Genomic DNA, 25,180 nt, shown 5'->3' with positions numbered 1-25,180 from the left:
CAGGAAAGTCCGTGTGACGGGTCCTAACGATGTTGTGCGCCATGGGCAGCGATTTGCCCATGACGCACAACCGACGGGGGCGGGTGCTTTCACCAGCAACATCGCTAGCGATGTCACTGCATGTAAAGCCCCCTTTAGACTATGTGCGCACGCTGCGGATTTACCGCAGATTTTACCGTGGATTTTGCCATGAATGTGCTGCAGAAAATGTGTCTAACATTTCTGCAGTCATTCCCCAGCAAAATCTATGGGTATAAAAAAATGCTGTGCGCACACTGTGTTTTTTTATACCTGTGGATTTATCCGCGGAATTTCCGCTGTGGAATTAATATGCATGTCACTTCTTTTCTGCAGGAACCTGCGTTTTGTGCCATAGATAATGGTAAAAAACCACAGGGACCAACCCACAGAAAAACCGCGGCAAAACTGCGGCAAAAACGCGGCTAAAACGCATCAAATCGTGGCAAAAACGTGGGTGCGGTTTAACTGTGGTTTTTGCCGCGGGTGCGATATTCTGCCAGAGGGTGCAGGCTTTTTTTAAGTAAAGTCCATTTTCTAGTGCGCACATAGCCTCATGCTCCCCATTGTGCAGGAAGTCTGAAGCTCAGGACAGGTTCTCTTTAGGCCGGGGTCACACAAGCATACAGCATTGGATGCGATATGATAATGACACTGCTGAGAGCCTAAGCCGAGTGTCATTCACTGTGATCTGATTCTCTCAAGTGTGAGAATTAGAGCATAGGTGAGAAGAGGATGGAGAAATTAATTTCTCCATCTTCTCCATTGCCTGTCTCGGCGTATATCAGACTGCACTCGAATGACACAAATGGCTGCTCAGCACTACCCCATAGTATAACATTGGGCTGAATGCTATCTCATAAAACATTAGATAGCATTTATCTGAGTTATACGCTGGCTTTATGCACCCTTAATTACCCAATCTTTTTCTTCTCCAAGCAGGTTACTTCTCTCTGGAGAAGAAAATACTGGAGTGTCTCCAAAATACAGAGCAGGTATCAATCTTTAAATGATAGTTTTTATCAGTAAGTTCCACTCTTTGTTTGACACACAATACTGATGTGTGAATAAGACTTTATACAGTACCATTAATTTCCACAGCACTTAATAGACATTATCATCACTGTCCCCATTGGGGTTCACAATCTAAATCCTCTATCAGCATGTCATTGGAGTGTGGGAGGAAACCGGAGGAAACCCATGCACACAAGACAAGAACATAGAAACTCCTTGTAGATGTTGTTCTTGGTGGGATTTGAACCCAGGAACACAGCTAAGCTAACTAATCATACATCACGTGGCCTCGATAAGGGTTTGAAAGCCTTACTTCAGAAAAAAAAAACAATGGTACATCGCTTTTTTGAAACTGATTTCATATGGAAGGAAAAAATCTGTAAACCAAAAACTAGAAGAAAAAAAACACTTTTGCATTAAAATAAGGGTTCTAAAAAAAGAGTGTTCCCTGAAGTGGATTCCATTTGAAAAACTTATTGGATTTCTCCACCTCCAGCCCTAGACCTTAATCAGTCAGAGTGCTGTCCGTTCCTCAATGGTCACTGAATTTCTCAATGGACAATGATCCAATAATCACCAGGGTGCCTGTGCACACCAACAATTTTTCATATGGATTCACAGTCTATGTTGATAAAAAAAAAAATCTCAGCAAATGGACCAGACAAGTGCATTGTCAATAACAATCAATTTGCAGTCATTGAATGGTCTAAGTTTTGCGAACGTGACCTTAGGCTGAAATCACACATTATTCATTTTTGAACAGCATTTTGTATTTTCTTTAGTTTTTTTTGCAACGTTCTTTTTTCAAAGATGTGTGTATGTGGGTGCACGCAAATGCCTATCATAAAATAACACTGTATTAAAGCCAAGCAGAGACAAGTACAGCTAATACATGTCAATCATGAAGTTAAATTTAAAAACAGAATTAGTACCTTTAGTGAGGATGTGACAATGGCTTCCGATGAGGTATTATCTATATTCATTTTTTGTCTCCTTTCCACGCGAACATCTGCATAACTGCTTTTTAAATAACAATATTAATTTAATCAGAGGCATGCATGCAATATTACCTAAATCTATTAGCAATTAATGATATTAATGATTACTAAAACTGTATGCCACAATATATCTATTCCATCTATATACACCAATATATTTCAATGATATTCATTGTCAGACCCAAGGCAAGTAATTCCAAGTGTTTAATATGCACTTCCCTCACTTAGATATCCTAGATTAAATTAATTACAAATATACAAATGCACCCCCATTATTTTTTTCCTCTAAACCTGTGTATGGTGCCACTGAGTTGATATACTCACTAATTTCCATCTCCCCCATTTTCCAGCACTGACCCACTCCTCTTCTGAGTCATATGATGATGATTTGGACCCTCCAGATCACACTGCGCTCTATGTGTGAGCAGAAGGCACTTTTAGGCCTCTTTCACACGTCCTTGTCTCCGGTACGTGTTTGGTCCCTTTCCTCACGTACCGGAGACACGGGCACACGTAGACCCATTAAAATCAATGGGTCTGCACTCACAAGTGTGTTCTGCCATGGACCGTGTGTACGTGTGGAACATACGTGTGTCCGTGTGCTCCACACGACAACATGTCCATTTTTCTCTGGCGCGTGTCACACGGAACACAAACGGACCACACGGAGGTGTTCCGTGTAACACGCGCCGGAGGAAACACACGTGTCTGAGAAAAAAAAAAAACTTTACTCACCTTCTCCAGCCCTCCTGTCTCTGCCGCTGCTGTGACTTGCTTCCGACCGCCGCTCATTATGGTCATTGCATATTCACTTCACTGCGGCCGGAAGCAGCAGCAGCGGGAAGTCGACAGGACCGGAGACCGAAGATCAGCACCACGGACAGCGACGCCAGGGACAGGTGAGCAGAAAGTTCCCGTTCTCCGTGTGTTAACACGGATAACACACGGAGAACACACGTGTGCCATGAACACGGCTCACGCAGGGCAATACGCACCTTTGACACGGGCGTGAAAAACGTGCGTGATTTTCACGAACGTGTGAAAGAGGCCTTACAATGTTAACTTATGGAGTCTCATTCTTGCTCCGTAACCATACATAGTAAAAGACTTCCAAGTCACATAGAGTGCAGAGTTATCCGTAAAGTCGGCATTACGTTACTCCCAAGTGGAGTGGAATTGAGCTTGAAAATGGGTAAGATGTAATAGGTGAGTATATTAACACACTAACACTTCACTAACATTTACACAGATTTAAGAAAAAAAACATAATTCGACTGTTTCTTTAAATGTAAAGGCAACTAACAGCCTTCCTATTTCTGCCGTGTTTCCACCAATTTATATAACTGGACAACAACTTACACCAATTTTCTGGCCATTTTTGTAACTTTTTGAATAATTTACACAAAGGTCTAATACAGGGCCGGCGTCAGCACCCGGCATACTCGGGCAAATGCCGGGGCCCTGGAGAGTCGGGGGGGCCCACTCGACCTCGTCAGTTCTGGTGCCCCTTGGCCGGGGCCCACTCGCCTTAGTTCTGCTGCCCCCGGGCCGAGTTCCGGGGACCGCAGTCCTCGGCAGGAATCTGCGATGCCATCCCTTTAAGCCACGCAGACTTCCTGGTTTAAACGTCATCTGTGGGTGGCGCTACCGACCGGCGTCCTCCTCAGTCCCACAGATGAAGGAGGCGCAGTGCCAGCCAGCGACCCCAGCACAGCACTTCTTTCCGGCGCTGTGTGGGCCGCTCTCCACCGTGATCGAGCAGCATGTGCCCTCCCTGCCCCCCGATTTATGGGCCCCGGTGAGCTGTATGGGCTTCTCCCCCCCAGGTGTATGCCCTGCCCCCCCTGGTGCTGTATGTGCTGGCTCCCGGAGCTGTGTATTTGGGCCCCGCAAAGCTGCGTGTGTGGCCCCCCAGAGCCGCGTGTGTGGGCCCCCAGAGCCGTGTGTGTGGGCCCCCCAGAGCCGCGTGTGTGGGCCTCTCAGAGCCGCGTGTGTGGGCCCCCCAGAGCCGCGTGTGTGTCTCTGTATGTATGCAGCAGAGCTATGTGTGTCTGTATGTATGTAGCAGAGCTATGTGTGTCTATATGTATGTAGCAGAGCTATGTGTGTATGTATGTAGAAGAGCTATGTGTGTATGTATGTATATAACAGAGCTGTGTGTATGTATGTAGCAGAGCTGTGTGTATGTATGTATCTACAGTGCCTACAAGTAGTATTCAACCCCCTGCAGATTTAGCAGGTTTACACATTCGGAATTAACTTGGGATTGTGACATTTGGACTGTAGATCAGCCTGGAAGTGTGAAATGCACTGCAGCAAAAAAGAATGTTATTTCTTTTTTTATTTTTTATTTTTTAAATTGTGAAAAGTTTATTCAGAGGGTCATTTATTATTCAACCCCTCAAACCACCAGAATTCTGTTTGGTTCCCCTAAAGTATTAAGAAGTATTTCAGGCACAAAGAACAATGAGCTTCACATGTTTGGATTAATTATCTCTTTTTCCAGCCTTTTCTGACTAATTAAGACCCTCCCCAAACTTGTGAACAGCAGTCATACTTGGCCAACATGGGAAAGACAAAGGAGCATTCCAAGGCCATCAGAGACAAGATCGTGGAGGGTCACAAGGCTGGCAAGGGGTACAAAACCCTTTCCAAGGAGTTGGGCCTACCTGTCTCCACTGTTGGGAGCATCATCCGGAAGTGGAAGGCTTATGGAACTACTGTTAGCCTTCCACGGCCTGGACAGCCTTTGAAGGTTTCCACCCGTGCCAAGGCCAGGCTTGTCCGAAGAGTCAAGGCTAACCCAAGGACAACAAGGAAGGAGCTCCGGGAAGATCTCATGGCAGTGGGGACATTGGTTTCAGTCAATACCATAAGTAACGTACTCCACCGCAATGGTCTCTGTTCCAGACGAGCCCATAAGGTACCTTTATTTTCAAAGCGTCATGTCAAGGCTCGTCTACAGTTTGCTCATGATCACTTGGAGGACTCTGAGACAGACTGGTTCAAGGTTCTCTGGTCTGATGAGACAAAGATCGAGATCTTTGGTGCCAACCACACACGTGACGTTTGGAGACTGGATGGCACTGCATACGACCCCAAGAATACCATCCCTACAGTCAAGCATGGTGGTGGCAGCATCATGCTGTGGGGCTGTTTCTCAGCCAAGGGGCCTGGCCATCTGGTCCGCATCCATGGGAAGATGGATAGCACGGCCTACCTGGAGATTTTGGCCAAGAACCTCCGCTCCTCCATCAAGGATCTTAAGATGGGTCGTCATTTCATCTTCCAACAAGACAACGACCCAAAGCACACAGCCAAGAAAACCAAGGCCTGGTTCAAGGGGGTAAAAATCAAGGTGTTGCAGTGGCCTAGTCAGTCTCCTGACCTTAACCCAATTGAAAACTTGTGGAAGGAGCTCAAGATTAAAGTCCACATGAGACACCCAAAGAACCTAGATAACTTGGAGAAGATCTGCATGGAGGAGTGGGCCAAGATAACTCCAGAGACCTATGCCGGCCTGATCAGGTCTTATAAAAGACGATTATTAGCTGTAATTGCAAACAAGGGTTATTCCACAAAATATTAAACCTAGGGGTTGAATAATAATTGACCCACACTTTTATGTAGAAAATTTATTAAAATTTAACTGAGCAACATAACTTGTTGGTTTGTAAGATTTATGCATCTGTTAATAAATCCTGCTCTTGTTTGAAGTTTGCAGGCTCTAACTTATTTGCATCTTATCAAACCTGCTAAATCTGCAGGGGGTTGAATACTACTTGTAGGCACTGTATGTATGTAGCAGAGCTATGTGTGTATGTATGTAGCATAGCTGTGTGTATGTATGTAGCAGAGCTATGTGTATGTATGTATATAGCAAAGCTATGTGTGTATGTATGTATGTAGTAGAGCTATGTGTGTATGTATGTATGTAGCAGAGCTATGTGTGTATGTATGTATGTAGCAGAGCTATGTGTGTATGTATGAATGTAGCAGAGCTATGTGTGTATGTATGTATGTAGCAGAGCTATGTGTGTATGTATGTAGCAGAGCCATGTGTGTATGTATGTAGCAGAGCTATGTGTGTATGTATGTAGCAGAGCTATGTGTGTATGTATGTAGCAGAGCTATGTGTGTATGTATGTAGCAGAACTATGTGTGTATGTATGTAGCAGAGCTATGTGTGTCTGTCTGTATGTATGTAGCAGAGCTGTGTGTCTGTCTGTATGTATGCAGCAGAGCTGTGTGTGTCTGTCTGTATGTATGTAGCAGAGCTATGTCTGTATGTATGCAGCAGAGCTATGTGTGTCTGTCTGTATGTATGTAGCAGAGCTGTGTGTGTCTGTCTGTATGTATGCAACAGAGCTGTGTGTGTCTGTCTGTATGCATGTATGATATGTATCTATGTATGTCAGTGTATATGACTGTATAGATGTGTCAGCTCTATATGTATTTTTGTGAGTTTGTCTTTAAATATGTATATGTATGTGTACGTATGTGTGTGTCTGCGTGTGGATGGGGCCCACTGGGACTCTTCCGCCCGGGGCCTACAAAAACCTGGAGCCGGCCCTGGTCTAATAGATCATTTTGGCACCTGAATAAAAAAAGCTAGCTTTTGTGGACTTGTGCCGAATTTGAAAAACAGTAACTATGCCTTTACAATATTTTATATGTTTTCATCCTTCTTCTTAATTGAAAGTAGATCAATGAAGTGCACAGCTCAGGATACAACAGAGCCAGTGTAAGACAGGCCCAGTGAGACACCGGACCATCTACCGGTTTGTTCTGGGCCCTTGGTGCGCACCCATGATGGGCCCACCGGTAACCGTGTTAGTTAGAACAACCATGGATCTATCAAAGGCCTGAAGTTCATTGAACGTCAATGCTATGCTGTGCGCTGATGTCACTACGTGTCGCATGGCAGTAATGTTTCATGGCCTATCAGAGACCGCACGCTAATGCGTGCAGCCTTTTAGCGTCACTACTATCTACCACACACTAACTTCAGGGAGCGTCCTCTGATGGGTCATCGGCCATTTTAACGACTGCACCAAATATAGAGGCACAAGAGGACAGCAAAGGAGCTCAGTTAGGTGAGAAGAATCCCACTTCTTTGAATGGGCAGGGTAGTATACATAGGGGCCCAGGATGGGGAAGCATAGCTGCCCAGGATGGATTACATAGGGACCAGGGATAGGGAAATATAGGGGCCCATGATGGAGGGGCATATGGGCCTATATGGAAATAAAGGGGACAGGATGGGTGACATCATTACTATGTGGGGGCCAGATTTAGGAACATACATTATTGGGTTATGCTGGCAAGTGGGGGACATAATTAATGTAGGAGCCAATTAGGGGACATTATTACTGCTGTAATATATTTTAATTTTTGTGGATACTGCCTTCCATGGGGAAAAGGGAACTCCTGTTACTGTGGAGGGCGGCAGTGTGTCGCTTTTTTGTATCATCTGATGTTGTGTATAAATCGGGAAAAATGTGGGGAATGTGCTCTGGAAGCAATCAGATATAGACAACTGTGTATTATTTTTTTAATGCAGGGTCAGAGACAGTTTACAGTTGGGAAATTCCTAAAGTGGGAGGGGCTAGAGTGCAGAGAAAGAGACTGGTTTTCCAGTTAGTGTGTTGTGGAAACCTTTAGAGAGCAAATAAGTACAAGGGAGCAAGATCAGCAAAAATAAACCATAACTGGCAATAGAGATACAGCACACAGGCAAGTGGTTAAAGCATGCTAGAGAGAGACTTGAAAGACAAGTGAGTCCAGTGTTGGCAGATGCGGGGGACTATAGAGAGGAAAAAGGTTCTACCCATCTGTTGTCAGGAATCACAGCCAGCAGTAGTCTGGGTACAAGGTTCACAGTGTAACACATTGACCCATGTGGCCTTGTACTGGGAAGATAGAGGTTCATCTTATCTGTTCTGCATGTATGCCTATATACCATTCACATGTAAAGTGCTGTCGCCTGTAACTGTGATAAGCATGCTTCTGTATGATGCAGAAGTGTAACTAAAGTGTACTGACTAATGCCCCGTGTACCTGAGTTTATTGTCAAATAAAGAAAACTTTGTTTTTAAAAACTTGTCTATTTTCCTCAACTTGAAGACAAAGGGTTTGGGCATAGAAGTGGTGTCTAGGTATAGTAAAGTATCCATGCGCTACGCAATGAAACCACCTATAGCGCCACCTGGTGGAAAACAACGGAGGTAGCATTTTTATCTCGAAAATGGAACGAGATAAAAAAAAAAAGTGAATTAAAAAATTGTAGGTCATCATCAATTCAATACGAATTGGCACCTTGCATACAGAAATGCTATGATATGAAACCCATGACCCCCCAAAACATTGAATGCTGGTCACGCATATGGCGCTCATTTAACTTTGATGCGCAAAGTGGCCACCGTCAGCTGCAATGCACATCTGGACTCTGGACAGCATACTGTATCTTGCTGCACGTTGCGTAATATGGTAGGTGACACATTTGCACAAGAATCTGTAATACGTCTTCGTAGGTCCTGCAATGTTGGTGGAGGGGGTCGCATACACCTGCTGTTTGATGTGACCTCACAGAAAGAAGTCCAATACGGTCAGGTCAAGTGACCGTGGAGGCCACTCCACGCAGCCACCATATCCAATGACTTGTAAGAAGGTCTCCATGAGGTATCGCTTCACGTTCGCAGCCTTGTGAGTTTTACACGTTCTAGTCATAGCATTTCTGTATGCAAGGTGTCGATTCGTATTGAATTGATGATGCCCTGCAACTTTGTATCTCTATCTCGTTCCGTTTTCGAGCTAAAAATGCTAACTCCGTTGTTTTCCACCAGGTGGCGCTATAGGTGGTTTCATTGCATAGCGCATAGATGCTTTACTATACCTAGATACCACTTCTATGCCTATAGCTGCCGCAAACATAAAGATAAAAATGTTAATGTTATGGTGAAGAATCAACAACAAGTGGGACACAATTGTGAAGTTAAACGAAATTTATTGCTTATTTTAAACTTTTTTTAAAAAATAAAAAACTGAAAATTGGGGCATGCAATATTATTTGTCCCCTTTAAGATAATACTTTATAGCACCACCCTTTGCTGCGATTACAGCTGCAAGTCACTTGGGGTATGTCTCTATCAGTTTTGCACATCGAGAGACTGAAATTCTTGCCCATTCTTCCTTTGCAAATAGCTGGAGCTGAGTGAGGTTGGATGGAGAGCGTTTGTGAGTAGCGGTTTTGAACTCTTTCCATAGATTCTCGATTGGATTAAGGTCTGGACTTTGACTTGGCCATTCTAACACCTGGATACGTTTATTTGTTAACCATTCCATTGTAGATTTGCTTTATGTTTGGGATCATTGTCTTGTTGGAAGACAAATCTCCGTCCCAGTCTCAGGTCTTTTGCATACTCCAACAGGTTTTCTTTAAGAATGGTCCGGAATTTGGCTCCATCCATCTTCCCATCAATTTTAACCATCTTCCCTGTCCCTGCTGAAGAAAAGCAGGACAAAACCATGATGCTGCCACCACCATGTTTGACAGTGGGGATGCTTTTACACCAAACATATCATTTGGCATTGAGACCAAATAGTTTGACTTTGGTTTCATCTGACCAGAGCACCTTATTCCACATGTTTGTTGTCTCCCAGGTGGCTTGTGGCAAACTTTAAGCGACACTTTTTATGGATATCTTTGAGAAATGCCTTTCTCCTTGCCACTCTTCTATAAAGGCCAGATTTGTGCAGTGTACAACTGATTGTGCCCTATGGGCAGACTCTCCCACCTCAGCTGTAGATCTCTGCAGTTCATCCAGAGTGGTCATGGGCCTCTTGGCTGCATCTCTGATCAGTCTTCTCCTTGTTTGAGATGAAAGTTTGGATAGACGGCTGGGTCTTGGTAGATTTGCAGTGGTATGATACTCCTTCCATTTCAATATGATCTCTTGCACAGTGCTCCTTGGGATGTTTAAAGTTTTGGAAATCTTTTTGTGAACCCCTGGCGCCGCCAGGTGGTCACAGAGAAACACTACACCCCACACAACACCATCCCACATCAGGGACCATCTGCCACAAAATCCTAGCCACCCCCATCAGGGTAGAAAGGACACACCAGTGGGCGGGAAAAGGCGGATTGGGAGCACCCACCTAGGGGTCTTGAGGATCTGGGGGTGGGGACCAGTCAGAAAAGTAAAGTTAAGTTAAGTTGAGAAAAGTTAAGTTGAAGTGGAGAGTGAAGTTGAAGTGGAAAGTGGAAGGCTGAACCTAGTGAAGGGTAGCCAGGGTAGTGGCCCTGATCTACTGGCTAGGTGGCAAGCAGTGGACAGTGTCCAAAAGCGACGGGAGTCTCGTCGCGGGAAATTCAAAGTGGACCGGGGCAGGGTTGGAGCCCGCCGGTACCGACAGTGGAGATTCGGTCCAGAAACCGTGTACAGGCGGGGTACCTGGACCCTAGTTAGAAGACGGTTGCAAGCCCCTTCTCTAATTAACCAGGCCGGGGACAAGATTCCAGACGTTGTTCCTGTGTGTTAGCCCAGATAGAGTGAAACGGCAGTCCAACGCGGGCGATAGGGTATCCGCAACAACCCACTGAGATCCCACGGGTCAGTTTTCTCGAGCACATCTCCCAACCAAAGCAGAACCGGGAGAGAACTTTCCGGTTCCACACAAGGTTGTCCAAAGGAGGAGAAAAGTACATATTGCCGGAGGAAAGCACATTGGTACACCAGCTGGGTGTGGGTACCGTATACACCCTGAAGCGGCAGCCGGCCACTGACACCTTGGTTTACCAGCGTACTTGTGTGCAATCATTTAATCGTGAGTACACCAACACTCTTCGGTCCGGCCCGGCGCACCACCACCAGCAGCCATCACCTTCCATGTTCTGGACACTGAACCCCGGGGCATCTACCCCTACCCACAGAGGTGTTAAATACCTAGCTGTGGCTACATCGCCCCCGGGTGCTCCCCAACAGCAGCGGTGGTACTCCATCTTACCACACACCGTGGGTGGCGTCACAAAGTAACTACAACAATCCCCTGTACATAATACGCCGCCTTTTTATTTGTGTGTCCGCACGACCCCCGGGTCCGGAGACCCCTCGAGCCACTGCGGATACAGATCCGAGCAGCCCGACTGCTGACGTGGGGACGGCACATTTTTGTAACCAAATCCGACTTTAAACTTCTTCACAACAGTATCACGGACCTGCCTGTTGTGTTTCTTGGTCTTCATTATGCTATCTGCCCTTTAAACAGAACACTGAGACTATAACAGAGCAGGTGCATTTATACGGAGACAAGATTACACACAGGTGGCTTATATTTATCATCAGTCATTTAGGACAACATTGGATCATTCAGAGATTCTCAATGAACTTCTGGAGTTTGCTGCACTGAAAGTAGAGAGGCAGAATAATATTGCACGCCCCAATGTTCAGTTATTTATTTTTTTAAAAGTTTAAAATAAGCAATAAATTGTGTTCAACTTCACAATTGTGTCCCACATGTTGATTCTTCACCATAACCTTAACATTTTTATCTTTATGTTTGAAGCCTTTTTGTGGGAAAAGGTTGAAAAATTCAAGAGGGCTGAATACTTTCGCAAGGCACTGTATATATACAGTACAGTCCAAAAGTTTGGACACACCTTCTTATCTCTATAACAACTATTAAGAGCAGACTTTGTGCAGCAGGCCTTCATGATAAAATAGCTGCTAGGAAACCACTGCCAACGACAGGCAACAAGCAGAAGAGACTTGTTTGGGCTAAAGAACAGAAGGAATGGACATTAGACCAGTGGAAATCTGTGCTTTGGTCTGATGAGTCCAAATTTGAGATCTTTGGATCCAACCACCATGTCTTTGTAGAAAAAGTGAACGGATGGACTCTACATGCCTGGTTCCCACCGAGAAGCATGGAGGAGGAGGTGTGATGGTGTGGGGGTGCTTTGCTGGTGACACTGTTGGGGATTTATTCAAAATTGAAGGCATACTGAACCAGTATGCCTACCACAGCATCTTGCAGTGGTGTGCTATTCCATCCGGTTTGCGTTTAGTTGGACCATCATTTATTTTTCAACAGGACAATGACCCCAAACACACCTCCAGGCTGTGTAAGGGCTATTTGACTAAGAAGAGAGTAATGGGGTGCTACGCCAGATGACCTGGTCTCCCCAGTAACGAGACCTGAACCCAATCGAGATGTTTTGGGGTGAGCTGGACCGCAGAGTGAAGGCAAAAGGGCCAACAAGTGCTAAGCATCTCTGGGAACTCTTTCAAGACTGTTGGAAAACCATTTCCAGTGACTACCTCTTGAAGCTCATCAAGAGAATGCCAAGAGTGTGCAAAGTAGTAATGAAAGCAAAAGGTGGCTACTTTGAAGAACCTAGAATATAAGACATATTTTCAGTTTTTTTACACTTTTTTAAGTATTTCATTCCACATGTTTTAATTCATAGTTTTGATGCCTTCAATGTGAATCTACAATTTTTAGAGTCATGAAAATAAAGAAAACTCATTGAATGAGGAGGTGTGTCCAAACTTTTGGTCTGTACTATATATATATACAGTGTATATATATATATATATATATATATATATATATACACACACACACACATATATACTGTATATATAAATTGTGTGTATATATATATATATATATATATATATATATATATATGACGCCCTGGTAGTCACCAGGTAGTCATACATAGGCCCCAGCATAACACCATCCCTCACCTAGGTCACATACAGCCGACCTGAAACCCTAGTCACCCCCCCTCAGGGCAAGACAGGCACACCAGTGGGCGAGACCAGGCGGTTAGGAAACGCTCACCTAGAGGTGTAGACAGCCCGGGGCGGCAAAATAAACAGTCTAGTCCAGTCTGTAGTTAAAGTTGAGAGGAGTGTGGGCTGGAGCTAGGTGTAGCCCCAGCAGAGGAGAAGTTCAAGTTGAACGGTGCCAGGGTCAGAGCACTGGTACTTTGGCTAGGTGGCAGACGGTGGTCTCAGTCAGCAGGAGAAGGGAAGACGGCTCGGCAGATCCGAGGAGGACTGGAGCAGGGTTGGAGCCCGCCAGAGTAGGGTTGGAGTCCGCTGGTACCAACACCGGAGACCCGACCGGAAACCGTGCACAGAGGGGGTACTCGGACCCTGAAGCCAGGACCGGAACCAACGGCCTAGCTAATCAACCGATTGAGGGCAGGATTACAGGTCCTGTCCCAACCAAAGTCCCAAAAGCAGACAACCACCCACAGATAGGGATAGGGCAATCGCCAGGGCCCATAGATCCCACGGGTCAGCATCAGCGGGCACGACTCCTCAGGCACACAGCAAGCCAGGAGCGGACTCCCATGTTCCACACCGCGAAGTCCAAACACACAACCACAACCAGTGCAGAGGAAAAGACGCCGACCACCAGCCCGGGTGGGGGACCAGAGTACAACCGGCCACGGCGGCCGGCCACCAGCACCTTGGTTTACCAAAAGACTCGTGTGATTCATTTGCTTGTGAGTAACCAAACATCCCATGCTACGTCCGGGCGCGCAGGCCCCTGCTATCGCCATACCCTGCACAGAGACACTGGTCTAGCGTCCCTCGGTATGACGCATGGATGGGAGGTTGCTTTGCGATCATCCTCCAATCAGGGTTCTGGTTACTTCCATCAGGGGACTATACTTTATATCCTACTATCCAAGTGGTGGACCTTTTATGGGTTGTGATTGGGGAGTTTCCATTTAAAAAGGGCTACTGTTTTATTCAGAGACCACCCCCGGAAGAAGAACTATCAACGAAACCTATAGGTCGGGGTTCAGGGTTCCCACCACATCTCCAGGTATGGTAAATAGTACAACTGCTGATCGAGGGATATATTTTTAGCCATTAGGCAAATTGATTCTTTGGTGTCTTTGATCAGCGGTTTTTTGCATCCTTACCTTTGTAATGTACCCTACCATGGGCCAACCTTTTTTATAGGTGGGCCCTAGGCTGTGTACACGCTAATATTATCTTTGCACATGTACTTTTGCCTGCCGTATGTTGTGGTGAGAGCGCCACCTGGTGGCACAAACCATCTGTCTCTACTTTTTATCGCTTTCTGCTATTTGTATAAATTATAAAAAATAAAAAAAAAAAAAAAAAAAAAAAAAATTTCCTATATGAATAAAATTTAAGTGTTTTTGCAATTGAGTCGTTGTACAGTATTGTTCTTTCTTTGTTTAATCATTTATCTGTATATGGCTCTATCCATATTTAAAAGATGGCACGGGATTGGTCGTGTCTTTTGGTATTCTGTACTTATATAATCTTCTGTGTATTTTCACAGGCTCTGTTTTTACCAAGAATGGATTATCGCACCAGGGATCTTACCTGGAAGGCAACTTGTAGTAGGGCCTTTGATGGTGGCCTATCGGGTGGTACTGGTGCTGAGCAGAGGGGACATGCAGACTTACAAAATAATGTGAAACGCCTATTACATCGGCGTACTAGGGTGTGGTGGAATAGGGCTTTCCTCGAGGGATACATTTCTAAACAAATGATCCCTCGGGGATTAAGGATGCAGGTATTTCCGTCCTTCCCAGTAGAGGACACTGTGTTCATTAACAAATGGGAAGAAGTCTGCTCAAACAGCTCTCTGAAGCTCATGGAGCTATTGGTTGGATTCAACACCAAGACCCTTGAGGAGGTAGAGAAGGAGTTGGACACTTCTTATCTGGAATTAAAAACGATATCCTCGGCTGAGGAAATTGCAACCTTTGATGCTTTGATGGCTACCAGTTCCGAAGAATGGGAGAAAACAATTAGGGAGACTCACTCCAAAAAAATCGCACGAGATATGGCAGATTACCAGCAACTTAAGGTCTACCGATGGCGTAAGTCAACACCACGATTTGTTCGCGGAAGATCTGTGTCGGTGTCTACAACGTCATCCGCGGGTGAGGTTTCGGATCAATCTATGTCCCCCATGACCACAAGATTTGGGGCAAAAAGAAAAGGAGGCCCAAAGGCAATGGGCAATTATAGCAAGAAACCCCCTGTGGTGGTGGGGAACCCAAGTGGCACCCCCAAGGTAATTAATTTATCTCAACACACTTTCTCTGGGCTGGAGAATGCGGTCCTAGTTCGGGGCCTCACCTTTTCTCCCAGTTCACGATTTGATCCTTTTACAGCCGTGAAGGATCTACATATTTTTGCCCGGGCGCTTTTGATGAAGAGGTGGTTTCATGATGACGATCTGCAAAAAGCTTTTCCAACAGAAGCTGAACAATCTGCTCTGCGCATTCTTGAAGAACTATCGGAAGAGCATTCCTCCAGTGCACTAGGTAAGATTCCTTCACGGCTTCGGGTCAAGTCTAAGAAATTCCCCCCGTTGTCGGCCTGTCCTAATATTGACCTGTTCGTGCAGCTTGTTTCTAGTGAATTTTCTAAATTCCCCACTAATATTCATCATGATAATCTTACACGGGAAGAGAGGAGCTGCATTGACAGGATCAAAAAATTGGACGATATCGTTATTAAACCGGCCGACAAGGGTGGGAATATTGTGGTGTGGCCCTGTGCATTATACGAAAAGGAGGCATTCAGGCAGCTGAGAGTAAGTAATTGTTACCAACGTCTCACATTCAATCCTCTCAGCAAGTTTATGAAGGAGTTGGATCTTTTGCTGAAGGAGGCTTTGGATGGTGGGATTATAGAGAGGGGGGCTGTTGATTCTCTGCTTGTTGTTGAGCCCAAGGTACCGACACTGTATCTTCTACCGAAAGTGCACAAGGATGTGAATATGCCACCCGGGAGACCTATAGTATTGGGGGTGGGCAATTTTTTGGAGAAAGTATGTATTTATATTGATTCTATATTGAAATCCTTAGTGGAATCTCTTCCCTCGTACACATGGGATACGAGTAGCTTTCTCCAAAAGATTGACTCCTTGCATGTGGGTGAAGGTTCCCTGATGGTCTCTTGCGATGTCGAATCGCTCTATACGAGCATTCGACACCGCGACGGACTACGGGCGACCTCATATTATCTGTCTATGACCAGCATGTCCGGAGCGGAGAGGGATTTCGTCGTGAGCCTTTTGAGTTTTGCTCTAACACATAATTTTTTCTTTTTTGGGGGGTCCCTGTACCTACAGCTCCAGGGCACAGCCATGCAGCGGGTCCGGATCCGAGCAGCGCCAGCTGCTGGCACGGGGGCGGCACATATATATATATATATATATATATATATATATATATATATATATATATATATATATATATATATATATATATATTTATATATATATATATATATATATATATATATATATTAAGAAACTAATCAGCATAGAATTTTAATTTTCAAATGACATGAGGTGTCAGCTCTGAAATATTTGTTAAATTAAGCTCAGATCCTTGTAGGGGACCTTGCAGTAAGAGAACCTCCTGCTTGAGTATGAAAATTTACTGGATAGGTTGGGGGGGGAAACGTTTTTTGTGTTAAAATGCACATGAGGATCTCAAAGGGTGGGGCAATGCAGTCTGAAGCACCCCTATTTCAAAAGCTTCCCCAGTTAGCTCAGCACTGTCAAACAGTTCAGCAGGGGCAAAGATAGATAGAAAAAGTGTTGATAAAAAGGCACTCCAAAAGGTATTGACCCCATCACGATGCTCTGAGCACCTCCATTGTATACAAACCTAAAGAGTATTTTCTCTAAATATTATCCAGGACATTTTTAAACTAAAGGAATACCTCTCTTAGAATAAGATCCTTTAGGCCTCTTTCACACGTCTGTGAAAACCACGCATGTTTTGCACGGACGTGTAAAAGGTACGTATGGCCCTCCGTGTGCCATGTTTTTGGCACACGTGTGTTCTCCGTGTGCTATCCGTGGTAACACAGAGAGAACAGGAACTTTCTGCTCACCTGTCCCTGGCATTGCTGTCCGTGGTGCTGATCTACGGTCTCCGGCCCTGCTGACTCGCCGCTGCTGCTGCTGCTTCCGTGCATATGCGATGAGCATAATGTGCGGGGGTCGGAAGCAAGTGACAGGAGCGGCAGAGACTGCAGTGCTGGAGAAGGTGATTGTAGAGATTAATTTTATTTCACAGGCACGTGTTTTCAACGGTACATGTGACACTGATGACACATAGATCACATCTGTGCGGTCCGTGTGACACCCGGGGGCTGCCGGAGAAAAAACGGACATGTCTACGTGTGGAGCACAGGGACACACGCATGCTTCACCCGGACACACGGTCCACGGCAAAACACGCACGTGTGCGCAAACTCATTAATTATAATGGGTCTATGTGTGCCCGTGTAAATGTGAAAACAGACGTCACACGTACTGGAGACACAGATGTGTGAAGGAGGCCTTAAAAAAACCTTTGCTTGCTTTGATACAGATTCTGGGGCCACCGGATTCATTTATGGCTATGTACCCACTATGATCCTTTGGTGACGTTTTGACGTTTTGTATTTTTAACGCTGAACCAAAAACACGTTGTTTTACATTTCTAGCAACGTGGAAGGGAGTTATAGAAATGTCATGACCACTGTGCTTCTTTTTTTTGTTTAAAATATGACATACCAACAAGAGACAAAAACTGCAGCGTCAAAACCATGCTAAAAAAAATCAAGTAACCTAATTTCCATAATACATTCTGAAGCTCTGTAAAATCAAAAGCTCATCGTGGGATTGCAGCCTTGCAGGTGGGAATTCACTTTAACATAATATGCTGCATAAAATACCGTACCTCACTACAGAATGTGTGCATACAATGAACTCGGGCTTGGAATTCCACTGATGGTAAGTAATATAGTAGTGAGTCTGAAGCCAGATCCACTGTTGACCTTTGGTAAGAAACCGATAGCAGCACGACTTTCCTTTTCCAAACTGCATTACTTTTAAAAGAAATAAATATATTTTACTTATTTTTTTAAACAAATAATAACATTCCAATTCAATCTACTTTACCCTAAAAACACATTTACAATACATAAAATAGCACATTCAATTTGTCACACTTTAAAGTGTAACCGTCATTTATTTATTTATTTTTTTAATAAATCAATAGCACATGTGAAAATAAGAATCTTTATCATATATATTATTAGAGAAATGGTCTTCTTTAACCTTCTGAACTGATTATTCATTCTTAAAATTCTCAATTGCCAGATAACATCTGTTGTCAGTGAATACAGACTTTACCATTACTGATATATTGTCACTATGGGGCAAGGGATCGCTCGGTGCACAGTGCAACACAGAGGCTAACGTCTCTAAGCAGATACTTCCCCCCTGCCACCGTCACATGCCTAGTCCCTAGCTGTGCCTCCACTCACCCTGGCTAGTGCAAAAGCCAATGAAAGCACTAGACTACACTCCTGTGATACTAAAGGGGGCTAGCGATATCGCTGGTGAAAGCACCTGCCCCCGTCGTTTGTGCGTCACGAGCAAATCTCTGCCCGTGGCACACAATATCGTTAGGAGTCGTCACACGGACTTACCTGCCTAGCGACGTCGCTGTTGCCCGCGAACTGTCTCCTTTCTAAGGGGGCAGTTCGTGCGGCGTCAGCGGGGTCACTAAGCGTCTGCCCAATAGAAGCGGAGGGGCGGAGATGAGTGGCCGTAACATCCCGCCCACCTCCTTCCTTCCTCATTGCCGGCGGCCGCAGGTAATCTGTAATTCGTCGTTTCTGAAGTGTCACACGTAGCGATGTGTGCTGCCTCGGGAACGACGAACAATCTCCGTCCTGCAATAATCAACGACTTTTTGAAAATGAACGACGTGTCAATGATCAACGATAAGGTGAGTATTTTAGATCGTTAACGGCCGTTCGTTGGTGTCACACGGAACGACGTCGCTAACGATGCCGGATGTGCGTCACGGAATCCGTGACCCCGGTGGTATATCGTAATACGTCGTTGCGTGTAATGGGGCCTTAAGACACAGAGGAAGTAAGACAGACAGGGGAACAAAGACAAAAAAGATACACTTTAATTTCCAGAGTTGCCACCAAACACCAAGACTGAACACATCAAGACACCAGCAGCTACAATAAGCTTCCTCTTTCCAAGGTGGTCAGTTCAGATTGAATCTATAACCTAGCATCATGTACTGGAACATGTGACTATTTAAAGAGGAAGGGAGTGGCTACAAACCGGTTGCACCTGAGACAAGAGTAACCAGGAGCTATCAACAAGTAAAAGGTCATTAAACCTTGCTGCGCCAAAATAAAGCAACTACGTTAAAACCCAGAGTCTCACAAAACCTGTCACAAGTCTCCCGATAGGAGACCCTTGTGATAGAAATATGGCAGTTGGTGCTCATAACGTTCTATGGAGAACAGTAACTGTTTCAGGAAAACTTTCAGCAGAATGTCTTTATCTGCCTCTAGCTCATCCCCTCTCCATAGAATGTTAGGCACATCAACTGTCATCACCCACAACCTTAATGGGAAAGTCTGTCTTCATTGAATACACAAGGGAAAATAAGTAATTACATACACATAAGTATGACAAAGTTGCTTTTCATGTGTATTATTGATTTATGAAATAAAAACTAAAGCAACATTTTCTCTTTAACAATATTATTGGAGAATGTGAAAAATATGTTTCCCTACTGCTGCATACACAATCGTCTATAAATCACTCTAAAGAGAAGACTTTCCTCGTGAGTTGCTAGATTTTATTAAAATGCTGTTCATCATATGAGATGCAACCAACAACTGCGCAATAGCTAAAATTTGTGCCTTTTAGCAAAATGACCAAAACCTCACAGTTTAATAACTTAGTTTATAATTCAAAGATTAATAAATTTAATAAATAAGATTTAATGAATTCAGAGCATAGTCAGACTTTACTTTGATCACTTAATCCCCATATGAAACATCATTCAAAACTCATTGAAAAATCATTCATAATTTTGTCTCGTAAACAGGATAGATGATAAATATATGACCTACTGTATGTGTGATTACCATTCTAGTACTGCTATGGACTGACTAGTATGACCTGTCAGTTTCATACAAGTGAATTAAGTGGTACTACCATATGGCACTACATCTACATCTTAGGACCTCCAGTGATCATACATTTATCACCGATTCTGTGGAGTCCAGTGGGCAGTCTTATACAGTAATTGACAGATATCGCTATAAACCCTGCAATGCATAGAAGTGAGTCAATAATACAAACAATAAGCCTGATTACTATACTCCTCAGTAAACTCAGAGGAAGTAGAAGTTTCAATGAAAAGATTGCAATTCATACCAAAGCTGTCCCACAAATATATGTAGATGTCATGACTAGGGATGAGCGGACCCATGAATGTTCGGGTTCATATGTGCGGTGGAAGATAATAATGGCTGGGTGTGGCTCCTATACTTCTCAAGTCAGCCAAAAGGTATGAACAAGTCCTGTGGGATCCACACCTCGTTCATTTTATGGAATGTGAGCTTGCACACGTTGGCTGTGGACAGACAGATGGGCCCACCTGGGATCACATTCCCTGCTGTGCTAAACACACATTCCGACAGTACACTTGCAGCAGTCCAGGCCAGCACCTCAAAGGCGTAAAGGTCAAGCTCAGGCCACATGTCTAATTTGGAGACCCAGAAGTCAAATAGAGCAGACCCATCAGTCAGTACATGGACATGTGTGGACATATGCTCTTCCACCATATTGTTGAAACACTGCCTCCTGCTAATACGCACCATATCAGATGGTGGTACTGGATGTTGTGGCGTACAGAGGTCGTTTTTCCACATTTCGGCCAAGCTAACCCTCCCTTTGGAGGTGGTGCAGGTGCCACAGCAACTTTCTCTCCCCCTCTGCCTTGTGCTTCCATTGAGCCCTCGCTGTCAGGTGGAAATGCAGTCAGTAGTGCATCTGTGGCACCCCTATGGCTTCCATCGCCACAGAGGTGCTGCACCTCCTCCAGAGGTGTGGTATCCTATCCCAGGGTAAGACGGGGGTCATCCACCGGTTCACACGACACACGCACACTGACAGACTTATTACAACACTCCACTAAACCGTAGTTAGGGCCTAGTGCAGCTGGACTTGTACAGTGGCTAGCATCATCCCCAAATCCAGTCTGGGGGTGGAGCTTAGTGGGTGATGCGTCTGAGATGAGTGGGCGGAGCTGAGTTGACAGTTGACAGTGCCAGTGAGTGGTGTGACAAGGAGGCAACCGGAGCGTAGAGATCCAGGGGTCCTGCTCGACCCAGGTAACACAGAAGAAGGGAATCCTAGAGAGACGGGAGTGTGGGAAGCATGCATGGGCTTTCTCCACAGAACACTGGGTGGAAGGATCTGGCCGCAAAACGGGGACCCAGTCCCTAGACTAAAAGACAACTAACGTACTCTTTAGTAACACCGGGGGCCTGGTTGGCTACAAGCATCCAGGGCCGAAAATCAGCACACGAATCCGCTGGAAGGGAGCCACAGAGGATCAGGAGGCCAAGCAGGCAGAAAACCCATTGAAGGTCCGCGGCCCCTGGCTCAGGGCTCTGTGTGCGGAGGTGCGGGACGGGGCAGCGAGAGTCAGCGCAGTAGAAACGACCAGGAAAGGCACATCCGAGGGGTGCACTGGTATTGATCTCTGACCTGCTTGGGATCGGCGGGAGCCCATCACGGTGGATCCGAGCATAACGTGGGTGATTGCGAGCTTACTGTACACCTGTGAAACTGGTACCGTGAGTAAAGAGTTTGACTGCAACCCCCAGTGTCGTCTACGTCCTTCCAGCGCCTTTTCAGGAACCCTGGACGTCAAGCTCTACCTGTGGGGAGCAATATCACCACAGCTGCGTCATCAACATCTTCCCCGGGAATACACAGTGCAGCGGCGGCCCACATAGCCGCAACACCACAGGTGGCATCATGAATCTTTACTCTTAACTACAACTCCCATCATCACAATCATCATCCCTTTATTGAAGAAAGACACCACCAGGGTCACGGAATCGGGCCACAACATCGCGACCTCACCGGACTAGTCCAGCCCGGTAACGCATACCCCCCGGCCCTGGGCGTGTCACATCTACTAGTGTAGTGGGGGGTAGTGTAGGCAGTGTGCGCCTGTATTTATGCTTTTTCCAATCACTCCAGTGAAAGGATGGCACATTGTCCTTATAGTGGGGATCCAGCAGGGTGGCCACCCAGTAATCGTCACTGGTCATAATCCGTGCTACTCGGCAGTCATTGCACAGGCACCGCAGCATGAATTTGTTCACGCAAGTCCGTGTTTGTAGTTCAGATGTGGAACCTGGTTTGTTGAAAAGCTGCAGAGCAGCAAATCAACAAGATTTTCGTGGGAATTTATAACTGCCGGATCATGGGTTGTGCTGCCATTGTGCTATGAATAGCGTAGGGACAGGATGCAGCTCATGTGAGGGACAGTGTTAGGCTACTCCTCTCTCTGCATATTTAGAAAACAGGCTCTGTGGAGGCACTCTGGAAAAAGGCTCTGAGGGGGTACTCTGTAAACTGGCTCTATGGGGGGTACTTTGAAAAATGGCTCAGTGAGGGTACTCTGAAAAAAGGCTCAGTGGGAGTACTGTGAAAAAAGGCTCTGCATGGTCACTCTGAAAAAGGCTCAGTGGGGGTACTTTGAAAACAGGCTCAACGGGAGTACTTTGAAAACAGGCTCTGTATGGGTACTTTGAAAACAAGCTCCCACAGAGCCTGTTGCAGACTGGCCTGACAGAGCCTTTTTGAGAGTACTCCCACAGAGACTGGTCCAGAGTGACCATACACCATTTTAAGAGTATCCCAACAGGGCTTTTTTAAGAGTACCTCCACAAAGACTTTTTTAAGTGTACCACCAAGGAGCATTTTTTAACAGTAATCCCCAAAGAGCCTTTTGCTAGCTTACCCCTACAGAGCCTGATGCAGAGTGCCCCCCAGTCTGTTTTATTAGTATGCAGAGAGGAGCAAGAAGAGGATCCGGTGGTTATGCAGGCCAGGTCACGTGGTGCGCCAGCCAATTACAGCCATGCCAATACTTGACATGGTTGGTATTGCTGCAGAAATGAAAGTGAAAAGCTTGTTGCTTGGCTGCACTGCAGTCTTTCTACAAACTTTATTCAGCATTGAATTCTGAGCTTGACCACGGACTTACATGAGAAATCTGTGTTTGGATTGGAGGAGCGGACAATAGGTACTCGGTTCGAACTTTAGACTTTACAGATCGAGTTCGCTCATCCCTAGTCATGTCTATACGAAGTATATTCTATGATTAGCGCACTTACAATGTTCGTGACATTTGGCTAACACATCTAGGTCATCTACATGATAATAATCATATCCTGATGTTCCAAGAACCTCAAAAGGTAAGTATCCTATAATTGGTGGAGCCCTGTATGGAAGAAGAAAACAAATGCTTAAAATGATTCTGTTTTTTCTTTCTCTTTATATAAGTGTAAGGTATATTCTATCATTAGATAATTATCACTATTATTGTATTACATTACACAGTGCAGATACAGTTAGGTCCAGAAATATTTGGACAGTGACACAATTTTCGCGAGTTGGGCTCTGCATGCCACCACATTGGATTTGAAATGAAATCTCTACAACAAAAATCAAGTGCAGATTGTAACGTTTAATTTGAAGGTTTGAACAAAAATATCTGATAGAAATTGTAGGAATTGTACACATTTCTTTACAAACACTCCACATTTTAGGAGGTCAAAAGTAATTGGACAAATAAACCAAACCCAAACAAAATATTTTTATTTTCAATATTTTGTTGCAAATCCTTTGGAGGCAATCACTGCCTTAAGTCTGGAACCCAAGGACATCACCAAACGCTGGGTTTCCTCCTTCTTAATGCTTTGCCAGGCCTTTACAGCCGCAGCCTTCAGGTCTTGCTTGTTTGTGGGTCTTTCCGTCTTAAGTCTGGATTTGAGCAAGTGAAATGCATGCTCAATTGGGTTAAGATCTGGTGATTGACTTGGCCATTGCAGAATGTTCCACTTTTTTGCACTCATGAACTCCTGGGTAGCTTTGGCTGTATGCTTGGGGTCATTGTCCATCTGTACTATGAAGCGCCGTCCGATCAACTTTGCGGCATTTGGCTGAATCTGGGCTGAAAGTATATCCCGGTACACTTCAGAATTCATCCGGCTACTCTTGTCTGCTGTTATGTCATCAATAAACACAAGTGACCCAGTGCCATTGAAAGCCATGCATGCCCATGCCATCACGTTGCCTCCATCATGTTTTACAGAGGATGTGGTGTGTCTTGGATCATGTGCTGTTCCCTTTCTTCTCCAAACTTTTTTCTTCCCATCATTCTGGTACAGGTTGATCTTTGTCTCATCTGTCCATAGAATACTTTTCCAGAACTGAGCTGGCTTCATGAGGTGTTTTTCAGCAAATTTAACTCTGGCCTGTCTATTTTTGGAATTGATGAATGGTTTGCATCTAGATGTGAACCCTTTGTATTTACTTTCATGGAGTCATCTCTTTACTGTTGACTTAGAGACAGATATACCTACTTCACTGAGAGTGTTCTGGACTTCAGTTGATGTTGTGAACGGGTTCTTCTTCACCAAAGAAAGTTTGCGGCGATCATCCACCACTGTTGTCATCCGTGGACGCCCAGGCCTTTTTGAGTCCCAAGCTCACCAGTCAATTCCTTTTTTCTCAGAATGTACCCGACTGTTGATTTTGCTACTCCAAGCATGTCTGCTATCTCTCTGATGGATTTTTTCTTTTTTTTCAGCCTCAGGATGTTCTGCTTCACCTCAATTGAGAGTTCCTTAGACCGCATGTTGTCTGGTCACAGCAACAGCTTCCAAATGCAAAACCACACACCTGTAATCAACCCCAGACCTTTTAACTACTTCATTGATTACAGGTTAACAAGGGAGATGCCTTCAGAGTTAATTGCAGCCCTTAGAGTCCCTTGTCCAATTACTTTTGGTCGCTTGAAAAAGAGGAGGCTATGCATTACAGAGCTATGATTCCTAAACCCTTTCTCCGATTTGGATGTGAAAACTCTCATATTGCAGCTGGGAGTGTGCACTTTCAGCCCATATTATATATATAATTGTATTTCTGAACATGTTTTTGTAAACAGCTAAAATAACAAAACTTGTGTCACTGTCCAAATATTTCTGGACCTAACTGTATAGTTGTAATAT

At 44.9% G+C, this 25,180-nt stretch overlaps 1 protein-coding gene across 4 annotated transcripts in view; it reads right to left on the bottom strand.

Moving 5' to 3' along the window:
* The window catches only part of NPAS2 (neuronal PAS domain protein 2), a 253,292-nt gene that overhangs the window by 78,288 nt on the left and 149,824 nt on the right, over positions 1-25,180 (bottom strand). For 2 of the 4 annotated variants that reach the window (XM_075336458.1, XM_075336460.1), the window contains exons 10-12: positions 23,282-23,388; positions 17,782-17,929; positions 1,965-2,052 (exon numbers count right to left, since the gene is read on the bottom strand). In XM_075336458.1, the coding sequence (XP_075192573.1) occupies positions 1,965-2,052; positions 17,782-17,929; positions 23,282-23,388 (343 nt within the window). The remainder of the gene's footprint in view (positions 1-1,964; positions 2,053-17,781; positions 17,930-23,281; positions 23,389-25,180) is intronic. The other 2 variants (XM_075336459.1, XM_075336461.1) reach the window with 1 other exon arrangement.

The sequence above is a fragment of the Anomaloglossus baeobatrachus genome, chromosome 2, assembly GCF_048569485.1.
Source record: "Anomaloglossus baeobatrachus isolate aAnoBae1 chromosome 2, aAnoBae1.hap1, whole genome shotgun sequence".
Lineage (NCBI taxonomy): Eukaryota > Metazoa > Chordata > Amphibia > Anura > Aromobatidae > Anomaloglossus > Anomaloglossus baeobatrachus.
The sequence above is the reverse complement of the archived record's forward strand: the minus strand, read 5'-3'. Positions and strand labels throughout refer to the sequence as shown.